Below are 20,548 nucleotides of genomic sequence, written 5' to 3' on the forward strand. Positions count from 1 at the left end.
TTCCTACACTAGCAACGAACTAGTAGAATTTGAAATAAAACACAATACCATTTATATTAGCACCCAAAAAACAAACATTTTAACCGAGCAGGACCCTATGAGGCCTTCCCAGAATAGACCTACACCCATGTCCTCCACCTGCCTTTTGTCTGAAGAAAACCTTTAGTCAAAGAATAAATTTAATCAGAGAAGTGAGAAAATGCAGAAAGAAAGGAAAACAGTCAAGCAAGACAAAATAATAATACTTTAGTCATTAAACAAAGTCAAGGACCTTTAGTTCTTCCTCAAGGACTATAGATAATATTCTGAGCCATGTCCTTTGAGCTGTTTTGCAGAAACTGAAACCCCCACCAGGTGGAAGAAGTTAATTGTATGCTGCCCACAAGTGTGTAGACCCCAGACCATTTGGAACCAGAAAGTTGATGATGCTGACTCTTGATTACCTCACCACAAACCAATCAGAAGAATGTCCACAAGCTGACCACGCCCTGCTCCTTGAACACTATAAGGCTCCTTACTACACCCTCCAGGGTGGGACTCACAGTTCTGAGGGCATTAGCCCGCTGTGGCCCCCTTTGCCTGGCAAAGCAATAAAACTATTCTTTTCTACTTCATCCAAAACTCTGTGTCCACATTTCTATTCGGTGCAGGTGAACAGAGGCCAAATTTCGGCAACAATACTTAGGTATAAATCTAACAAAATATGTATAAGATCTACATAAGGAAAACTACAAAAGCCTGATAAAAGAAATCAAAGAACTACACATATGGACAGATATTTCATGTTCATGGATAGGAAGACTCAATGTTGTCAAGATGTCAGTTCTGCCCAACGTGATCTATAGATTCAATGCAGTCCCAATAAACTTCCCAGCAAGTTTGTTTGTGTGTGTGGATATTGACAAAATGATTCTAAAGTTTATATGTAGAAGCAAAAGACCCAGAATAGCCAACAAAATAGTGAAGGAGAAGAACAAAGTTGGAGGACTGACACTATTCAGCTCAATGACTTACTGTAAAATAACAGTAATGAGGACAAAAGAATAGGCAAATTGATCAATGGAACAGAATAGAGAGCCCAGAAATAGAGGAACATAAATATAGTCAACTGATCTTTGACAAAGGAGCAAGGGCAAAGATAAGTCCTTTCAACAAATGGTGCTGGACAGCTAGACATCCACATACAAAAACATGAATCCAGACACTCATACCCTTCACAAAAATAACACAAAAAATTAACTCAAAACAGACCTAAAGGTAAAACACAAAACTATAAAACTCCTAGAAGATAACATAGGAGAAAATCTGGAGGGCTTTGGGTTTGGCAATGACTTTAGTTTGGCAATGACCAAACTCATGATCCAAGAAATAAATAATTGATAATTTGGACTTTATCAAAATTAAAATTTTCTTCTCTGGGAAAGACACTGTCAAGAGAATAAAGAGACAAGATACACTGGGAGAAAATATTTGCAAAAGATATATCTGATAAAGGACTGTTATTCAAAATATACAGAGAACACTTAAAACCCAACAGTAAGAAAAGAAAAAATCCAGTCAAAAAAATGGGCTAAATGCCTTAACAAACACCTTATCAAAGAGGATATACAGATGGCAAATAAACTTATGAAAATATGCTCCACATCATATGTCATCAATGAAATGCAAATTAAAACAACAATGAGATACCACCACATACATATCAGAATAGCCAAAGTCTGGTACACTGAAAACACCAAATACTGGCAATGATATGGAGCAATAGGAACTCTCATTCATTGGTGGTGGGAATGCAAAATTTTATATCCACTTTGGAAGACAGTTTTTCAGTTTCTTACAAAACTAAACATTTGTTACTATATGATCCAGCAATATCACTCCTTGGTATTTACCCAAAGGAGCTGAAAACTTATGTCCATGCAAAAGCCTGTACACAGATGTTTATGGAAGCTTTATTCATAATTATCAAAACTTGGAAGCAACCAAGATATCCTTCATTAGGTGAATGGATAAATAAACTGGTACATCCAGACAATGGAATACTAGTCAGTGCTATAAAGAAATGGCAAAAACTTAAATACATATTACTAAATAAAACAAGCCAATCTGAAAAGGCTACATATTGTATGATTCCAACTGTATGACATTCTGTTTAAGGCAAGATTATGAAGACAGTAAAAAGATCAGTGGTTACCAAGGATTAGAGGTGAGGGTGGGATGAATAGACCAAGCATGGAGGATTTGGGGGGCAGTAAACCTACTCTCTATGTTACTACAATAGTAGATACATATCATTATACAATTGTCCAAACCCACAGAGCATACCAAATGAAGAGTGAACCTAATGTAAACTATGAACTTTGGGTGATTATGATACGTCAGTGTAGGTTCGTCAGTTGTAACAAATATTCGACTCTGGGGGGTGATGGTGATAATGGGGGAGATTATGCATATGTGAGGTAGGGGACATATGGGAAATCTCTGTATCTTCCTCTCAATTTTGCTGTGTATCTAATTCCTCTCTAAAAAATGTCTATTTAAAAAGAAAAAAGCACAAGAGCAATATCTAGGTTTAAGATCTGTTTGGGGAGCCACCTGTATACAGGTTGTTTTCAAAGCTGAGGGGCATATGAGAGTTCCCAGAGAGTGTAGAAACATTTAGTGAAAAAGAAAACCAATGGTGAGATCCCCAGACCACAGGAAGAGAAGTCAATGCAGAAGCCAGAGGAGCAGAAGCTATAAAATTAGCAGGAAAAATTGAGCAGTGCCCTAAAAACAAGAAAGAAGGGTTTCAAGGAGGAGATGATGAACAGAATTAAAGGCAACAGATTTCAACTAGGATTAGGACTGAGGAGAATCTACAAGAGTCAGAAACAGGATCACTGAGGGTCAACTGAGAGTTTATGCTCTGAGCCTCTTCACTTCTTTTTGCTTTGTGTGGAGTGTTTTCCCCTGGCTTCTTCATGGCTCTCACCCTCAGTTTATTTAGTACCCAATCCTATGTCATCTGCATGAGAGGCATTTCCTGAACACTTGGGCAAGGAAGCAGTCCTCATTGTCACTCCAGTTTTTATTATACCACTTACATATATTGTACATTGTTTTGCTTGTCTATTGTCTAGTGTTTATCACCCACTATAAGAATGTTTGTGAAACCCGGGTCTTGGTTTGTTTTACTCACTGCTACTATCAACACCCACAACTGAGCCCCCAGAGTACCTGGAAAATAAAGGGGCTAAATCATATCTGTTGAACAAACCAAGAATAGCAGAAGCCAAATTGCTGAGATAGAGTAATGATATAAGGGAAGGAAATGAAGGCATTGAATATAGAGACTGTTTTTGGTAAAGAGTTTGGCAATATCTGAGGATGGGCCACTGGGACAGGCCCAAGGAGGTAACAGAGCTTTGTGAACATCTATGGGTTTTAATTATGGATTAACAGATTATTCCTCAGTAAAGACCCTTCCTGCTGTATTTAGTGCTGATCTGGTTGGTATTTCTGTCAGTAACATTAATGAAGACATTTACAGTTTGCTTGTTATATGTCTAGGTAATACTGACAGGATCATGATTCAAAAATGCCTAGACAGCTCTCTCACCTGCCCGCTTGCATCTCTTACAAGCGTCCTACATTAATAAATCTACTTCTTGCCTATCAATGTGCCTCTCACTGAAGTCCTTCTGTGTTGAGACACAAAGAACCTGAGCCTCAATAAGTCCAGCATAGAGATTTCTTCAAGATGGCAGAGTAGAAGGACGTGTGCTCACTCCCTCTTGCGAGAGCACCAGAATCACAACTAACTGCTGAACAATCACGGACAGGAAGACACTGGAACTCACCAAAAAAGACACCCTACATCCAAAGACAAAGGAGAAGCCGCAATGAGATGGTAGGAGGGGCACAATCACAATAAAATTAAATCCCATAACCACTGGGTGGGTGACTCACAAACTGGAGAACAATTATACCACAGAAGTCCACCCACTGGAGTGAAGGTTCTGAACCCCACATCAGGCTTCCCAACCTGGGGGTCCAGAAATGGGAGGAGGAATTCCCAGGGAATCAGACTTTGAAGGCTAGTGGGATTTGATTGCAGGACTTCAACAGGACTGGGGGAAACAGAGACTCCACTCTTGGAGGGCACACACAAAGTACTGTGCACATCAGGACCCAAGGGGAAGGAGCAGTGACCCCATAGGAGACTGAACCAGACCTACCTGCTAGTGTTGGAGGGCCTCCTGCAGAGGCGGGGTGGGGTGGCTGTGGCTCACCATGAGGACAAGGACACTGGCAGCAGAAGTTCTGGGAAGTACTCCTTGGTGTGAGCCCTCCCAGAGTCCACCATTAGCCCCACCAAAGAGCCTGTAGCCTCTAGTGCTGGGTTGCCTCAGGCCAAACAACCATCAAGGAGGGAACACAGCTCCACCCATCAGCAGACAAATGGATTAAAGTTTTACTGAGCTCTGTCCACCAGAGCAACACCCAGCTCTACCCACCACCAGTCCCTCCCATCAGGAAGCTTGCACAAACCTCTTAGATAGCCTCATCCACCAGAGGGCAGACAGCAGAAGCAAGAAGAACTACAGTCTTGCAGCCTGTGGAATGAAAACCACATTCACATAAAGACAGACAAAATGAAAAGGCAGAGGACTATGTAGCAGATGAAGGAACAAGATAAAACCCCAGAAAAACAGCTAAATGAAGAGGAGATAGGCAAACTTTCAGAAAAAGAATTCAGAATAACGATAGTGAAGATGATCCAGGACGTTGGAAAAAGAATGGAGGCAAAGATCGAGAAGATGCAAGAAATGTTTAACAAAGACCTAGAAGAATTAAAGAACAAACAAACAGATGAACAATACAATAACTGAAATGAAAAACACACTAGAAGGAATCAATAGCAGAATAACTGAGGCAGAAGGATGGATAAGTGACCTGGAAGACAGAATGGTGGAATTCACTGCCACGGAACAGAATAAAGAAATCAGAATAAAAAGAAATGAAGACAGCCTAAGAGACCTCTGGGACAACATTAAATGCAACAAGATTCACATTATAGGGGTCCCAGAAGAAGAGAAGAGAAGAGAGAGAGATATGACCTGAGAAAATATTTGAAGAGATTATAGTCAAAAACTTCCCTAACATGGGAAAGGAAATAGCCACCCAAGTCCAGGAAGTGCAGAGAGTCCCAGGCAGGATAAACCCAAGGAGAAACATGCTGAGATACATAGTAATCAAATTGACAAAAATTAAAGACAAAGAAAAATTATTAAAAGCAGTAAGTGAAAAATGACAAATAACATACAAGGGAACTCCCATAAGGTTAACAGCTGATTTCTCAGCAGAAACTCTACAAGCCAGAAGGGAGTGGCATGATATATTTAAAGTGATGAAAGGGAAGAATCTACAACCAAGATTACTCTACTGGCAAGGAACTCATTCAGATTTGATGGAGAAATCAAAAGCTTTACAAACAAGAAAAAGCTAAGAGGATTCAGCACCACCAAACTAGCTCTACAACAAATGCTAAAGGAACTTCTCCAAGTGGGAAACACAAGAGAAGAAAAGGACCTACAAAAACTAACCCAAAACAATTAGAAAATGGTAATAAGAACATACATATATAATTACCTTAAATGTGAATGGATTAAATGCTCCAACCAAAAGACACAGGCTTGCTGAATGGATACAAAAACAAGACCCATATATATGCTGTCTACAAGAGACTCACCTCAGACCTAGGGACACATACAGGCTGAAAGTGAGGGGATGGAAAAAGATATTCCATGCAAATGGAAATCAAAAGAAAGCTGGAGTAGCAATATTCATATCAGATAAAATAGCCTTTAAAATAAAGAATGTTACAAGAGACAAGAAATGATACTACATAATGATCAAGGGATCAATCCCAGAAGAAGATATAACAACTATAAATATATATGCACCCAACATAAGAGTACCTCAATACATAAGGCAAATGCAAAAAACAGTTATAAAAGAGGAAATCGACAGTAACACAATAATAGTGGGGGACTTTAACAGCTCACTTACACCAATGGACAGATCATCGAGACAGAAAATTAATAAGGAAACACAAGCGTTAAATGACGCAATAGACCAGATAGATTTAATTGATATTTATAGGACATTCCATCTGAAAAGAGCAGATTACAATTTCTTCTCAAGTGCACATAGAACATTTTCCAGGATAGATCACATCTTGGGTCACAAATCAAGCCTAAGTAAACTTAAGAAAATTGAAATCATATCAAGCATCTTTTCTGACCACAACACTATGAGATTAGGAATAAATTATAGGGAAAAAAACATAAAAAACACATAAACATGGAGGCTAAAGAATACACTACTAAATAACCAAGAGATCATTGAAGAAATCAAAGAGGAAATCGAAAAATATGTAGAGAAAAATGACAACGAAAACACGATCCAAAAGCTATGGGTTGCAGCAAAAGCAGTTCTAAGACGGAAGTTTATAGCAATACAATCCTAACTCAAGAAACAAGAAAAATCTCAAATAAACAATCTAACATTACACCTAAAGGAACTAGAAAAAGAAACCCAAAACCCAAAATTAGTAGAAGGAAAGAAATCATAAAGATCAGAGCAGAAATAAATGAAATAGAAACAAAGAAAACAGTAGCAAAGATAAATGAAACTAAAAGCTGGTTCTTTGAGAAGATAAACAAAGTTGATAAACTTTTAGTCAGACTCATAAAGAAAAAGAGGGAGAGGACTCAAATCAATAAAATTAGAAATGAAAAAGGAGAAGTTACAACAGACACCATAGAAATACAAAGCATCCTAAAAGACTACTACAAGCAACTCTATGCCAATAAAATGGACAATCTGGAAGAAATGGACAAATTCTTAGAAAGGTATAACCTTCCGAGACTGAACCAGGAAGAAATAGAAAATATGAACAGACAAATCACAAGGAATGAAATTGAAGCTGTGATTAAAAATCTTCCAACAAACAAAAGTTGAGGACCAGATGGCTTCATGGGTGAATTCTTTCAAACATTTAGAGGAGAGCTAACACCCATCCTTCTCAAACTCTTCCAAAAAATTGCAGAGGAAGGAACACTCCTGAGCTCATTCTATGAGGCCACCATCACCCTGATACCAAAACCAGACAAAGATACTACAAAAAAAAGAAAATTACAGACCAATATCACTGATATATATAGATGCAAAAATCCTCAACAAAATGCTAGCAAACAGAATCCAACAACACATTAAAAGGATCATACACCATGGTCAAGTGAGATTTATCCCAGGGATATAAGGATTCTTCAATATACACAAATCAAGCAATGTGATACACCATATTAACAAATTGAAGAATAAAAACCATATGATCATCTCAATAGATGCAGAAAAAGCTTTCAACAAAATTCAACACTCATTTATGAAAAAAACTCTCCAGAAAGTGGGCATAGAGGGAACCTACCTCAACATAATAGAGGCCATATATGACAAACCCACAGCAAACATCACTCTCAGTGGTGAAAAACTGAAAGCATTTCCTCTAAGATCAGGAACAAGACAAGAATGTCCACTCTCACCACTATTATTCAACATAGTTTTGGAAGTCCTAGCCACGGCAATCAGAGAAGAAAAAATAAAAGGAATACAAATTGGAAAAGAAGAAGTAAAACTGTCACTGTTCACAGATGATATGATACTGTACATAGATAATCCTGAAGATGCCACCAGAAAACTACTAGAGCTAATCCATGAATTTGGTAAAGTTGCAGGACACAAAATTAATGCACAGAAATCTCTTGCATTCCTATACACTAACAATGAAAGATCAGAAAGAGAAATTAAGGAAACAATCCCATTCACCATTGCAACAAAAAAATAAAATACCTAGGAATAAACCTACTTAAGGAGGTAAAACACCTGTACTCAGAAAACTATAAGGCACTGATGAAAGAAATCAAATATGACACAAACAGATCAAGAGATATACCATGTTCTTGGATTGGAAGAATCAATACTGTGAATATGGCTATACTACCCAAAGCAATCTACAGATTCAATTCAATCCCTATCAAATTACCAATGGCATTTTTTACAGAACTAGAACAAAAAATCTTAAAATTTGTATGGAGACACAAAAGACCCCTTATAGCCATAGCCATCTTGAGGAGAAAAAAATGGAGCTGGAGGAATCAGACTCCCTGACTTCAGACTATACTACAAAGCTACAGTAATCAAGACAATATGGTACTGGCACAAAAACAGAAATATAGATGAGTGGAACAGGATAGAAAGCCCAGAGATAAACTCACACACCTATGGTCAACTAATCTATGACAAAGGTGGCAAAGATATATAATGGAGAAAAGACAGTCTCTTCAATAAGTGGTGCTGGGAAAACTGGACAGCTACATGTAAAAGAATGAAATTAGAACACTCCCTAACACCATACACAAAAATAAACTCAAAATGGATGAAAGACCTAAATGTAAGACCAGACACTATAAAACTCTTAGAGGAAAACATAGGAAGAACAAACACTCTTTGACATAAATCACAGCAACATATTTTTTGACCCACCACCCAGAGTATTGGGAATTAAAACAAAAATTAAAAAATGGGACCTAATGAAAGTTAAAAGCTTTTGCACAGCAAAGGAAACTATAAAAAGGACGAAAAGACAATCCTCAGAATGGGAGAAAATATTTGCAAACGAATCAATGGACAAAGGATTAATCTCCAAAATATATAAACAGCTCATGCAACTCAATATTACAAAAACAAACAACCCAATCCAAAAATGGGCAGAAGACCTAAATAGACATTTCTCCAAAGAAGACATATAGATGGCCAAGAGGCACATGAAAAGCTGCTCAACATCACTAATTATTAGAGAAATGCAAATCAAAGCTACAATAAGGTATCAGCTCACACTGGTTAGAATGGGCATCATCAGAAAATCTACAAACAACAAATGCTGGAGAGGGTGTGGAGGAAAGGGAACCTTCTTGCACTGTTGGTGGGAATATAAATTGGTACAGCCACTATGGAGAACAGTATGGAGGTTTCTTAAAAAACTGAAAATAGAATTATCTTATGACCCACTACTGGGCATATACCCAGAGAAAACCATAATTCAAAAAGACATATGCACACTAATGTTCACTGCAGCACTATTTGCAATAGCTAGGTCATGGAAGCAACCTAAATGCCCATCGACAGATATATGGATAAAGAAGATGTGGTATATATATACAATGGAATATTACTGAGCCATAAAAAAAGGAATGAAATTGGGTCATTTGTAGAGACTTGAATGGACCTAGAGAATGTCATACAGAGTGAAGTAATTCAGAAAGAGAAAAACAAATATCGTATATTAACGCATATATGTGGAATCTAGAAAAATGATACAGATGAACCGGTTTGCAAGGCAGAAATAGAGACACAGATGTAGAGAACAAATGTATGGACACCAAGGGGGGAAAGCAGGGGGGTGGAGGAGATGGTGGGATGAAGTGGGAGATTGGGATTGACATATATACACTAATATGTATAAAATAGATTACTAATAAGAACCTGCTGTATATTTTTAAAAATTAAATTTAAAAATGCCTAGAAAATGAGTCAAAAGAAAGATATGAAGAAATTTAACAGACCTAAATGTGAGGTGCCACACAGGTTGGAGAGGGCAAGATATATTGTAGAAGCCTTCTAGAGAGTCTACTAGCAACTCATCATGAAGCAGTGTTGTGCTGGAGTTAAGGGGTGGGTGGTGGGTTACACTGGACTATATCTGCATTGGGTTCCACTGCCTTTAAGCTCTTTGAGCCTCACGTTCTCGTCTTTCAATTGGAGACACTGATATCTACTCAGTGTAGTTTTTATGAGGCCAACTGAGATAACCCATGTAAAGAACACGGAAGAGCAGTGATACATGGTTAAGTGCATATATCAGTGGGTATTTTTGTGGTAGGCACATATATACAATGGAATATTACTCAGCCATAAAAAGAAACAAAATTGAGTTATTTGTAGTGAGATGGATGGACCTAGAGACTGTCACGCAGAGTGAAGTAAGTCAGAAAGAGAAAAACAAATACTGTATGCTAACACATATATATGGAATCTAAAAAAAAAAAAAATGTTCTGAAGAACCTAGGGGCAGGACAGAAATAAAGACGCAGACGTAGAGAATGGACTTGAGGATGTGGGGAGGGGGAAGGGTAAGCTGGGATGAAGTGAAAGAATGGCATGAACATATATACACTACCAAATGTAAAACAGATAGCTAGTGGGAAGCAGCTGCATAGCACAGGGAGATCAGCTCGGTGCTTTGTGACCACCTAGAGGGGTGGGATAGGGAGGGTGGGACGGAGATGCCAGAGGGAGGAGATATGGGGATATATGTATATGTATAGCTGATTCACTTTGTTATAAAGCAGAAACTAACACACCACTGTAAAGCAATTATACTGCAATAAAGATGTTAAAAAATTTTAAAAAAGAAATATATTTGGTCTTTGTCCCCCATTCCCAGCTCAGAGGTCCTAAAACCCTGGGGATTTCCTGAGTAATAAGAGTGTCTCTTGTTATTCAAAGGAGCCCCTTCTGATCACATCTGAGTTTATGCTAATGAGGTAACTTAAGGTCAGGCCCCTAGATAGGCTCACGATGGGCTGATCATCAGAAAGCCCAAGTGATTAGAAAGTTGGAACTTTCAGCCCCATCCACCAACTTTCAGGAAGGAGAGGGGAGGAAGGCTGGAGATTAAGCTCTATAAAATCTCTTGAACAATGAGATTTGGAGACCTTCTGGGTTGGTGAATATATCCACATGCCAGGAGTGTAAAGCACCCCAACTCCATGGGGATAGAAGCCCCTGGGCTCCAGACCCTACTGTACTTCACCCTATGTGTCTCTTCATCTGATTATTTGTACCCTTTATAAAAAATGTAAACGTAAGTAAAGTATTTCCCTGATTTCTGTGAGTCATTCTAGCAAATTTTCCCACCTGAGTAGGGGGTCGTGTGAATCCTCAATTTGTAGCCAAGTCAGAAAGAAGTGTGAGTAATCTGGGGACCCACTACTTGCAATTGATGTCTGACATTGGCAGGGGTTGGTGGAGGCAGTCTTTTTGGACTGAGACCTTAGCTGAAGGGTCTGCAATAACTCTGGGTAGTTAGTGTCAAAATCGAATTGACTTGTAAGACACCCAGTTGGTGTCTGCAGAGAATTGGTTATTGGTGTTAGAAACACCCCCAAAATGTGTATTATTATTGACTGCAGACATCCAGTAGAACTCATGTCTAATGTGATTGCCAGAAATATAAGGAAATCCCAGGCTTCACCGGTGACATTATAGTGCCCTGCCACAGGAGGTGAAAGTTCCACCAGGCATCTTTCGGAGTATCAGGTTCAGGTCTGGGCATTGCACTTGAAATAGACATATTAACAGACCAACCCTCACCTAGGACAACATAACTAAATAGGTGAAGGTGCTAAACCACATCCTAGTTAAGCGTTTAGAGACATCCAGGCAAAAGATGAGAAGACCTAGAGTGTGAGTGTTGTCTCTGAGGAATTGAGATCAGCATCTCTTAGCAGACCCTGGGGAGCAGAACAAAGACCAATGCACAAAAAACAAAGAAGGGACTGCATAGAAATAAGAACTGCAGGCAGTGTAGCAATGACTAGCATGACTAGAAATTTTTACGCGTAAAACGGGTGACTACCCACGTGAATGTCTTAGAAGCAAGTGTTTCGCTGCTTCACTGGGCTGCACAATTCCTAAGCTTTCTTTCAACTCTGAGAATCTCCACTTCTATATGTAATAGAGAAGAACAAATCTGACTCCATATTAGATCTGGTTCTTTTACTTTAACCTTTGTGCTCTGTTGCCTGTGCTTAGTCATGCTTTGCACCTTTGTGTAAGAATGTTGCCTGTAGCCTGAAATATACAGGATAGCCTATTCTCAAGGCTCTGACTTTTAAGAGTCATCCATTTGGAGATACAAAGTTGCAGAACAGAGGGTAACATTTGTCGTGTTGGAGGTTTATGGGAACAGTGTGACCTGACCTACATGGACAGTGCAAGAACAAAGGATTATGACACCAAGAAGTCTGCAACAACCACCTACGCCCTTCCCTCAACTTGCCTTTAAAAATGTTGGCTGAGAACCAGGATGGCGGAGTAGAAGTACGTGCTCTCACTCCCTCTTGCGAGAGCACCAGAATCACAACTGGCTGCTGGCCAATCATTGACAGGAAGACCCTGGACTTCACCAAGGAGGATACCCCACGTCCAAGGACAGAGGAGAAGCCACAGTGAGACGGTAGGAGGGGCGCAATCAGAGTAAAATCAAACCCCATAACTGCTGGGTGGGTGACTCACAGACTGGCGAACACTTATACCACAGAAGTCCATCCACTGGAGTAAAGGTTCTGAGCCCCACGTCAGGCTTCCCAACCTGGGGGTCAGGCAATGGGAGGAGGAATTCCTAGAGAATCAGACTTTGAAGCCTAGTGGGAATTGGATTGCAGGACTTTGACGGGACTGGGGGAAACAGAGACCCCACTCTTGGAGGGCACACACAAAGTAATGTGTGCATCGGGACCCAGGGGAAGGAGCAGTGACCCTGGGGGAGACTGAACCAGACCTACGTGCTGGTGTTGGGGGGTCTCCTGCAGAGGCGAGTGGTGGCTCTGTTTCACCGTGGGGATAAGGACACTGGCAGCAGAGGTTCTGGGAAGTTCTCCTTGGTGTGAGCCCTCCCAGAGTCTGCCATTAACCCCACCAAAGAGCACGGGTAGGCTCCAGTGTTGGGTTGCCTCAGGCAAAACAACCAACAGGGAGGGAACCCAGCCCCACCCATCAACAGTCAAGTGGATTAAGGTTTCACTGAGCTCTGACCGCCACAGCAACAGGGAGGGAACCCAGCCCCACCCATCAACAGTCAAGTGGATTAAGGTTTTACTGAGCTCTGACCGCCACAGCAACAGTCAGCTCTACCCACCACCAGAGCCTCCTATCAAGCCTCTTAGATAGCCTCAACCACCAGAGGGCAGACAACAGAAGCAAGGAAAACTATAATCCTGCAGCCTGTGGACCAAAAACCACAGTTACAGAAAGATAGAGAAGATGAAAAGGCAGAGGGCTATGTACCAGATGAAGGAACAAGAAAAAACCCCAGAAAAACAACTAAATGAAGTGGAGATAGGCAACCTTCCAGAAAAAGAATTCAGAATAATGATAGTGAAGATGATCCAGGACCTTGGAATAAGAATGGAGGCAAAGATTGAGAAGATGCAAGAAATGATTAACAAAGACCTAGAAGAATTAAAGAACAAACAAACAGAGATGACCAATACAATAACTGAAATGAAAACTACACTAGAAGGAATCAATAGCAGAATAACTGAGGCAGAAGAACGGATAAGTGACCTGGAAGACAGAATGATGGAATTCACTGCTGCGGAACAGACTAAAGAAAAAAGAATGAAAAGAAATGAAGACAGCCTAAGAGACCTCTGGGACAACATTAAACGCAACAACATTCGCATTATAGGGGTCCCAGAAGGAGAAGAGAGAGAGAAAGGACCAGAGAAAATATTTGAAGAGATTATAGTCGAAAACTTCCCTAACATGGGAAAGGAAATAGCCACCCAAGTCCAGGAAGCACAGAGAGTCCCATACAGGATAAACCCAAGGAGAAACACTCCGAGACACATAGTAATCAAAGTGGCAAAAATTAAAGACAAAGAAAAATTATTGAAAGCAGCAAGGGAAAAACGACAAATAACATACAAGGGAACTCCCATAAGATTAACAGCTGATTTCTCAGCAGAAACTCTGCAAGCCAGAAGGGAGTGGCATGATATACTTAAAGTGATGAAAGGGAAGAACCTACAACCAAGATTACTCTACCCGGCAAGGATCTCATTTAGATTTGATGGAGAAATCAAAAGCTTTACAGACAAGCAAAAGCTAAGAGAATTCAGCACCACCAAACCAGCTCTACAACAAATGCTAAAGGAACTTCTCTAAGTGGGAAACACAAGAGAAGAAAAGGACCTACAAAAACAAACCCAAAACAATTAAGAAAATGGTCATAGGAACATACATATCGATAATTACCTTAAACGTGAATGGATTAAATGCCCCAACCAAAAGACATAGACTGGCTGAATGGATACAAAAACAAGACCCATATATATGCTGTCTACAAGAGACCCACTTTAGACCTAGGGACACATACAGACTGAAAGTGAGGGGATGGAAAAAGATATTCCATGCAAATGGAAATCAAAAGAAAGCTGGAGTAGCTATACTCATATCAGATAAAATAGACTTTAAAATAAAGAATGTTACAAGAGACAAGGAAGGACACTACATAATGATCCAGGGATCAATCCAAGAAGAAGATATAACAATTATAAATATATATGCACCCAACATAGGAGCACCTCAATACATAAGGCAACTGCTAACAGCTATAAAAGAGGAAATCGACAGTAACACAATAATAGTGGGGGACTTTAAAACCTCACTTACACCAATGGACAGATCATCCAAAATGAAAATAAATAAGGAAACAGAAGCTTTAAATGACACAATAGACCAGATAGATTTAATTGATATATATCGGACATTCCATCCAAAAACAGCAGATTACACGTTCTTCTCAAGTGCGCACGGAACATTCTCCAAGATAGATCACATCTTGGGTCACAAATCAAGCCTCAGTAAATTTAAGAAAATTGAAATCATATCAAGCATCTTTTCTGACCACAACGCTATGAGATTAGAAATGAATTACAGGGAAAAAAACGTAAAAAGGACAAACACATGGAGGCTAAACAATACGTTACTAAATAACCAAGAGATCACTGAAGAAATCAAAGAGGAAATCAAAAAATACCTAGAGACAAATGACAATGAAAACACGACGACCCAAAACCTATGGGATGCAGCAAAAGCAGTTCTAAGAGGGAAGTTTATAGCTATACAAGCCTACCTAAAGAAACAAGAAAAAGCTCAAGTAAACAATCTAACCTTACACCTAAAGAAACTAGAGAAAGAAGAACAAACAAAACCCAAAGTTAGCAGAAGGAAAGAAATCATAAAGATCAGAGCAGAAATAAATGAAATAGAAACAAAGAAAACAATAGTAAAGATCAATAAAACTAAAAGTTGGTTCTTTGAGAAGATAAACAAAATTGATAAGCCATTAGCCAGACTCATCAAGAAAAAGAGGGAGAGGACTCAAATCAATAAAATCAAAAATGAAAAAGGAGAAGTTACAACAGACACTGCAGAAATACAAAGCATCCTAAGAGACTACTACAAGCAACTTTATGCCAATAAAATGGACAACCTGGAAGAAATGGACAAATTCTTAGAAAGGTATAACCTTCCAAGACTGAACCAGGAAGAAATAGAAAATATGAACAGACCAATCACAAGTAATGAAATTGAAACTGTGATTAAAAATCTTCCAACAAACAAAAGTCCAGGACCAGATGGCTTCACAGGTGAATTCTATCAAACATTTAGAGAAGAGCTAACACCCATCCTTCTCAAACTCTTCCAAAAAATTGCAGAGGAAGGAACACTCCCAAACTCATTCTATGAGGCCACCATCACCCTGATACCAAAACCAGACAAAGACACTACAAAAAAAGAAAATTACAGACCAATATCACTGATGAATATAGATGCAAAAATCCTCAACAAAATACTAGCAAACAGAATCCAACAACACATTAAAAGGATCATACACCACGATCAAGTGGGATTTATCCCAGGGATGCAAGGATTCTTCAATATACGCAAATCAATCAATGTGATACACCATATTAACAAATTGAAGAATAAAAACCATATGATCATCTCAATAGATGCAGAAAAAGCTTTTGACAAAATTCAACACCCATTTCTGATAAAAACTCTCCAGAAAGTGGGCATAGAGGGAACCTACCTCAACATAATAAAGGCCATATATGACAAACCCACAGCAAACATCATTCTCAATGGTGAAAAACTGAAAGCATTTCCTCTAAGATCAGGAACGAGACAAGGATGTCCACTCTCACCACTATTATTCAACATAGTTTTGGAAGTCCTAGCCACGGCAATCAGAGAAGAAAAAGAAATAAAAGGAATACAAATTGGAAAAGAAGAAGTAAAACTGTCACTGTTTGCGGATGACATGATACTATACATAGAGAATCCTAAAACTGCCACCAGAAAACTGCTAGAGCTAATTAATGAATATGGTAAAGTTGCAGGATACAAAATTAATGCACAGAAATCTCTTGCATTCCTATACACTAATGATGAAAAATCTGAAAGAGAAATTATGGAAACACTCCCATTTACCATTGCAACAAAAAGAATAAAATACCTAGGAATAAACCTACCTAGGGAGACAAAAGACCTGTATGCAGAAAACTATAAGACACTGATGAAAGAAATTAAAGATGATACCAACAGATGGAGAGATATACCATGTTCTTGGATTGGAAGAATCAACATTGTGAAAATGAGTATACTACCCAAAGCAATCTACAGATTCAATGCAATCCCTATCAAATTACCAATGGCATTTTTTACGGAGCTAGAACAAATCATCTTAAAATTTGTATGGAGACACAAAAGACCCCGAATAGGCAAAGCAGTCTTGAGGCAAAAAAATGGAGCTGGAGGAATCAGACTCCTGACTTCAGACTATACTACAAAGCTACAGTAATCAAGACAATATGGTACTGGCACAAAAACAGAAACATAGATCAATGGAACAAGATAGAAAGCCCAGAGATTAACCCACGCACCTATGGTCAACTAATCTATGACAAAGGAGGCAAAGATATACAATGGAGAAAAGACAGTCTCTTCAATAAGTGGTGCTGGGAAAACTGGACAGCTACATGTAAAAGAATGAAATTAGAATACTCCCTAACACCATACACAAAAATAAACTCAAAATGGATTAGAGACCTAAATATAAGACTGGACACTATAAAACTCTTAGAGGAAAACATAGGAAGAACACTCTTTGACATAAATCACAGCAAGATCTTTTTTGATCCACCTCCTAGAGTAATGGAAATAAAAACAAAAATAAACAAGTGGGACCTAATGAAACTTCAAAGCTTTTGCACAGCAAAGGAAACCATAAACAAGACGAAAAGACAACCCTCAGAATGGGAGAAAATATTTGCAAGTGAATCAACGGACAAAGGATTAATCTCCAAAATATATAAACAGCTCATTCAGCTCAATATCAAAGAAACAAACACCCCAATCCAAAAATGGGCAGAAGACCTAAATAGACATTTCTCCAAAGAAGACATACAGACGGCCACGAAGCACATGAAAAGATGCTCAACATCACTAATTATTAGAGAAATGCAAATCAAAACTACAATGAGGTATCACCTCACTCCTGTTAGAATGGGCATCATCAGAAAATCTACAAACAACAAATGCTGGAGAGGGTGTGGTGAAAAGGGAACCCTCTTGCACTGTTGGTGGGAATGTAAATTGATACAGCCACTATGGAGAACAATATGGAGGTTCCTTAAAAAACTAAAAATAGAATTACCATATGACCCAGCAATCCCACTACTGGGCATATACCCAGAGAAAACCGTAATTCAAAAAGACACATGCACCCGAATGTTCATTGCAGCACTATTTACAATAGCCAGGTCATGGAAGCAACCTAAATGCCCATCAACAGACGAATGGATAAAGAAGTTGTGGTACATATATACAATGGAATATTACTCAGCCATAAAAAGGAACGAAATTGAGTCATTTGTTGAGACGTGGATGGATCTAGAGACTGTCATACAGAGTGAAGTAAGTCAGAAAGAGAAAAACAAATATCGTATATTAATGCATGTATGCGGAACCTAGAAAAATGGTACAGATGAGCCAGTTTGCAGGGCAGAAGTTGAGACACAGATGTAGAGAATGGACATATGGACACCAAGGGGGGAAAACTGCGGTGGGGTGGGGATGGTGGTGTGCTGAATTGGGCGATTGGGATTGACATGTATACACTGATGTGTATAAAACTGATGCCTAATAAGAACCTGCAGTATAAAAAAACAAACAAAACAACTAATACTAAACTTTCATTGGGTTATTTGTATGCAAATATGTTAATATAAATGTTTCAGACATTACATGAAATTTCTAAAAATCATATTTGTATTTGTATGGAAATATGTATGGAAATATGTTAATATAAATGTTTCAGACATTACATGAAATTTCTAAAAATCTTATATTTGTACTTGTATGGAAATATGTATGGAAATATGTTAATATAAATGTTTCAGACATTACATGAAATTTCTAAAAATCTTATATGTTCTGGTATAATGTTATAAGTAATAATCCTAGTTATTACTTTAAAATGTATATCTCAGAAATAACTAATTTTCTTGTCAACTGCATTATTATGAACTGTCATCAAATCTTTAACCGTGGTCATTTTTAAGTCTTTTGTCATTTACAGACAGTTCTGGGTGTACTCTGATGATTTTGCAAATATGTTCCTATAAAAGGGTTTCATCTTCAAGAAATACATGGAAAAGATTCTGACAAGTACAGGTTTCTGGTAACGGACTGTACTGCTGAACTGAATGAATAAGCATTTCCAGAACTCTAATGAAAAACTGATAAACTCATAAAAGTGCTAACAAAAGATCAAGATGAAAAAAAAAATTAATTACATGGGACTGAGTGAACTGATGAGGATGAGTATAATTTTTGTGACTTTCTGTCTGAATTTAAAAAAAAAAAAAAATTCCACAAGGACTCAGAGGCAAAGAATATACAAATCAATTTTCACTGCAAGGTAAAGGAGCTGTTACAGTGGAGGATTACTGGACTGAATATCAATATTATGACATAGTATGAGTGTGTCTCATGTTTCGTAATTGCAATCATTGTTGCTTTTGTTGTTGTCATCCATGTACAATGCTTGGTGTCAGTCGATTTATCTCTTGTAAAAATAAAATACAGTGTGTGTGTGTGAAAAAAAAAAAAAAAAGAAAAGATGCTCAACATTATGTGTCATGAGGGAACTGCAAATTAAAACAACGAGATAACACAAGACTCGCCAAAATCCCAAACACTGATAACACCAAACACTGGCAAGGATGTAGAGCAACAGGAGCTCTCATTCACTGCTGATGAATGAAAGGGAAACACACGCAAATTTATGCAAGCATTTAATTTATAATAAAGGTGGCATTTCTTTTTTAAAAAAAAAAAAAAATGTTGGCTGAAAAAAAAAAAAAAAAAATGTTTGCTGAAACCCTTAAAGAAGTGCAGGGTTTTGGGGTACATGAGCCACGCATCTCCTTGCGTGGCCCTGCAATAAACCTTTCTCTGCTCCAAACTGCAATGTTTCAGTTTGTTGTGCCTCACTGTGTGCTGGGCACACGAACTTGCATTCAGTAGCATAGACATAACTAACTTACTAGCAGTGGGTAGTATCTAGTGCTTCAAACTACTTCAGATATTGTCTCTTCCATTCTCTACCCTCAACTCCACCTGATTAATCTTTTTTAGAATAACCCCCGTTCACATTTTCCAAACAATATATCCCTAAAGATAAGTTGCTTTATTGCTGAGACACTCATGAAGACTTACCCCAGTTTCTGCAGGTTACATTGTGGATTCTTTGCTTTTTCACATAAAATTCCAACTCCTGAGTCTCCCAGAGCATTTTCCCCCAAGTAGAGTCTGGTCAGGGAATGGTTGGTGCTCAGGACAGATGCGAGATCATCACAACACACCGATGTGAGACAGCAACTGACCAACCTTCAGAGATGGCAGAATGTCACAACACTTCTCTCATGCCACTCCCCACTCTCCTGTGACTCAAGAAAGCACTTGTCCTGCCCTTGCCTATAGTCCAGTCCACACATGGAAAGAGTACATCCAAGCTCTTTATTAACTTTTTGCTTCTTTTTCTGGCTGGTATAATAGCACGTAAACACCTTCCAAGCCCATGCAATGTTACAACATCTTCCCAGATCTCTACATGTATTTTTATTGTGGTAAAATATGCATAACATAAAATTTACCATTGTAAACATTTATAAGTGTTCATTTATAAGTGCTACAACTCAGTAGCACTTAAGTACATTCACATAATTGTGCAACACTACCGCTGTTTATCTCCAGAACTCTTTTCATCTTCCCAAACTGAAACTTTGTACCCATTAAACAATAACTCCCAATTCCCCTCCCCCGAGCCCCTGGATACCACCATTCTACATCTTGTCTCTATGAATTTGACAATTCTAGGGACTTCATATAAGTGAAATCATACAAATATTGCCCTTTTTCTTCTGGCTTATTTTACTGAATATATAGTCTTGTTTTGCTTTGCTTTTTTATAATAGCCACCCTAATGGGTACCATTTTCAAGTGCGTTCTTGTCTTCTTCAAAATTCAAGTCTCCCAGAAGCATTTAATGAAGAGCTGCATAGAATGTCAAGTGTCTGCATTGCTT

General features: G+C 38.5%; 1 protein-coding gene and 1 long non-coding RNA gene across 5 annotated transcripts in view; one reads left to right on the forward strand and one right to left on the reverse strand.

The window, feature by feature from the left end:
• The window catches only part of NLRP3 (NLR family pyrin domain containing 3), a 133,799-nt gene that overhangs the window by 97,800 nt on the left and 15,451 nt on the right, over positions 1 to 20,548 (reverse strand). For all 4 annotated transcript variants that reach the window (XM_082379299.1, XM_082379297.1, XM_082379298.1 and 1 more), the window contains one exon: positions 19,681 to 19,851. In XM_082379299.1, coding sequence (XP_082235425.1) covers positions 19,681 to 19,851 — 171 coding nt within the window. The remainder of the gene's footprint in view (positions 1 to 19,680; positions 19,852 to 20,548) is intronic.
• On the forward strand, positions 12,220 to 18,210 carry LOC309623042. The gene is made up of 2 exons (XR_014241248.1): positions 12,220 to 12,903; positions 12,979 to 18,210. It is a non-coding gene; the product is annotated as an uncharacterized lncRNA (long non-coding RNA).

Source organism: Balaenoptera borealis (genome assembly GCF_965194805.1).
Source record: "Balaenoptera borealis genome assembly, chromosome: 2".
NCBI classification, from domain to species: domain Eukaryota; kingdom Metazoa; phylum Chordata; class Mammalia; order Artiodactyla; family Balaenopteridae; genus Balaenoptera; species Balaenoptera borealis.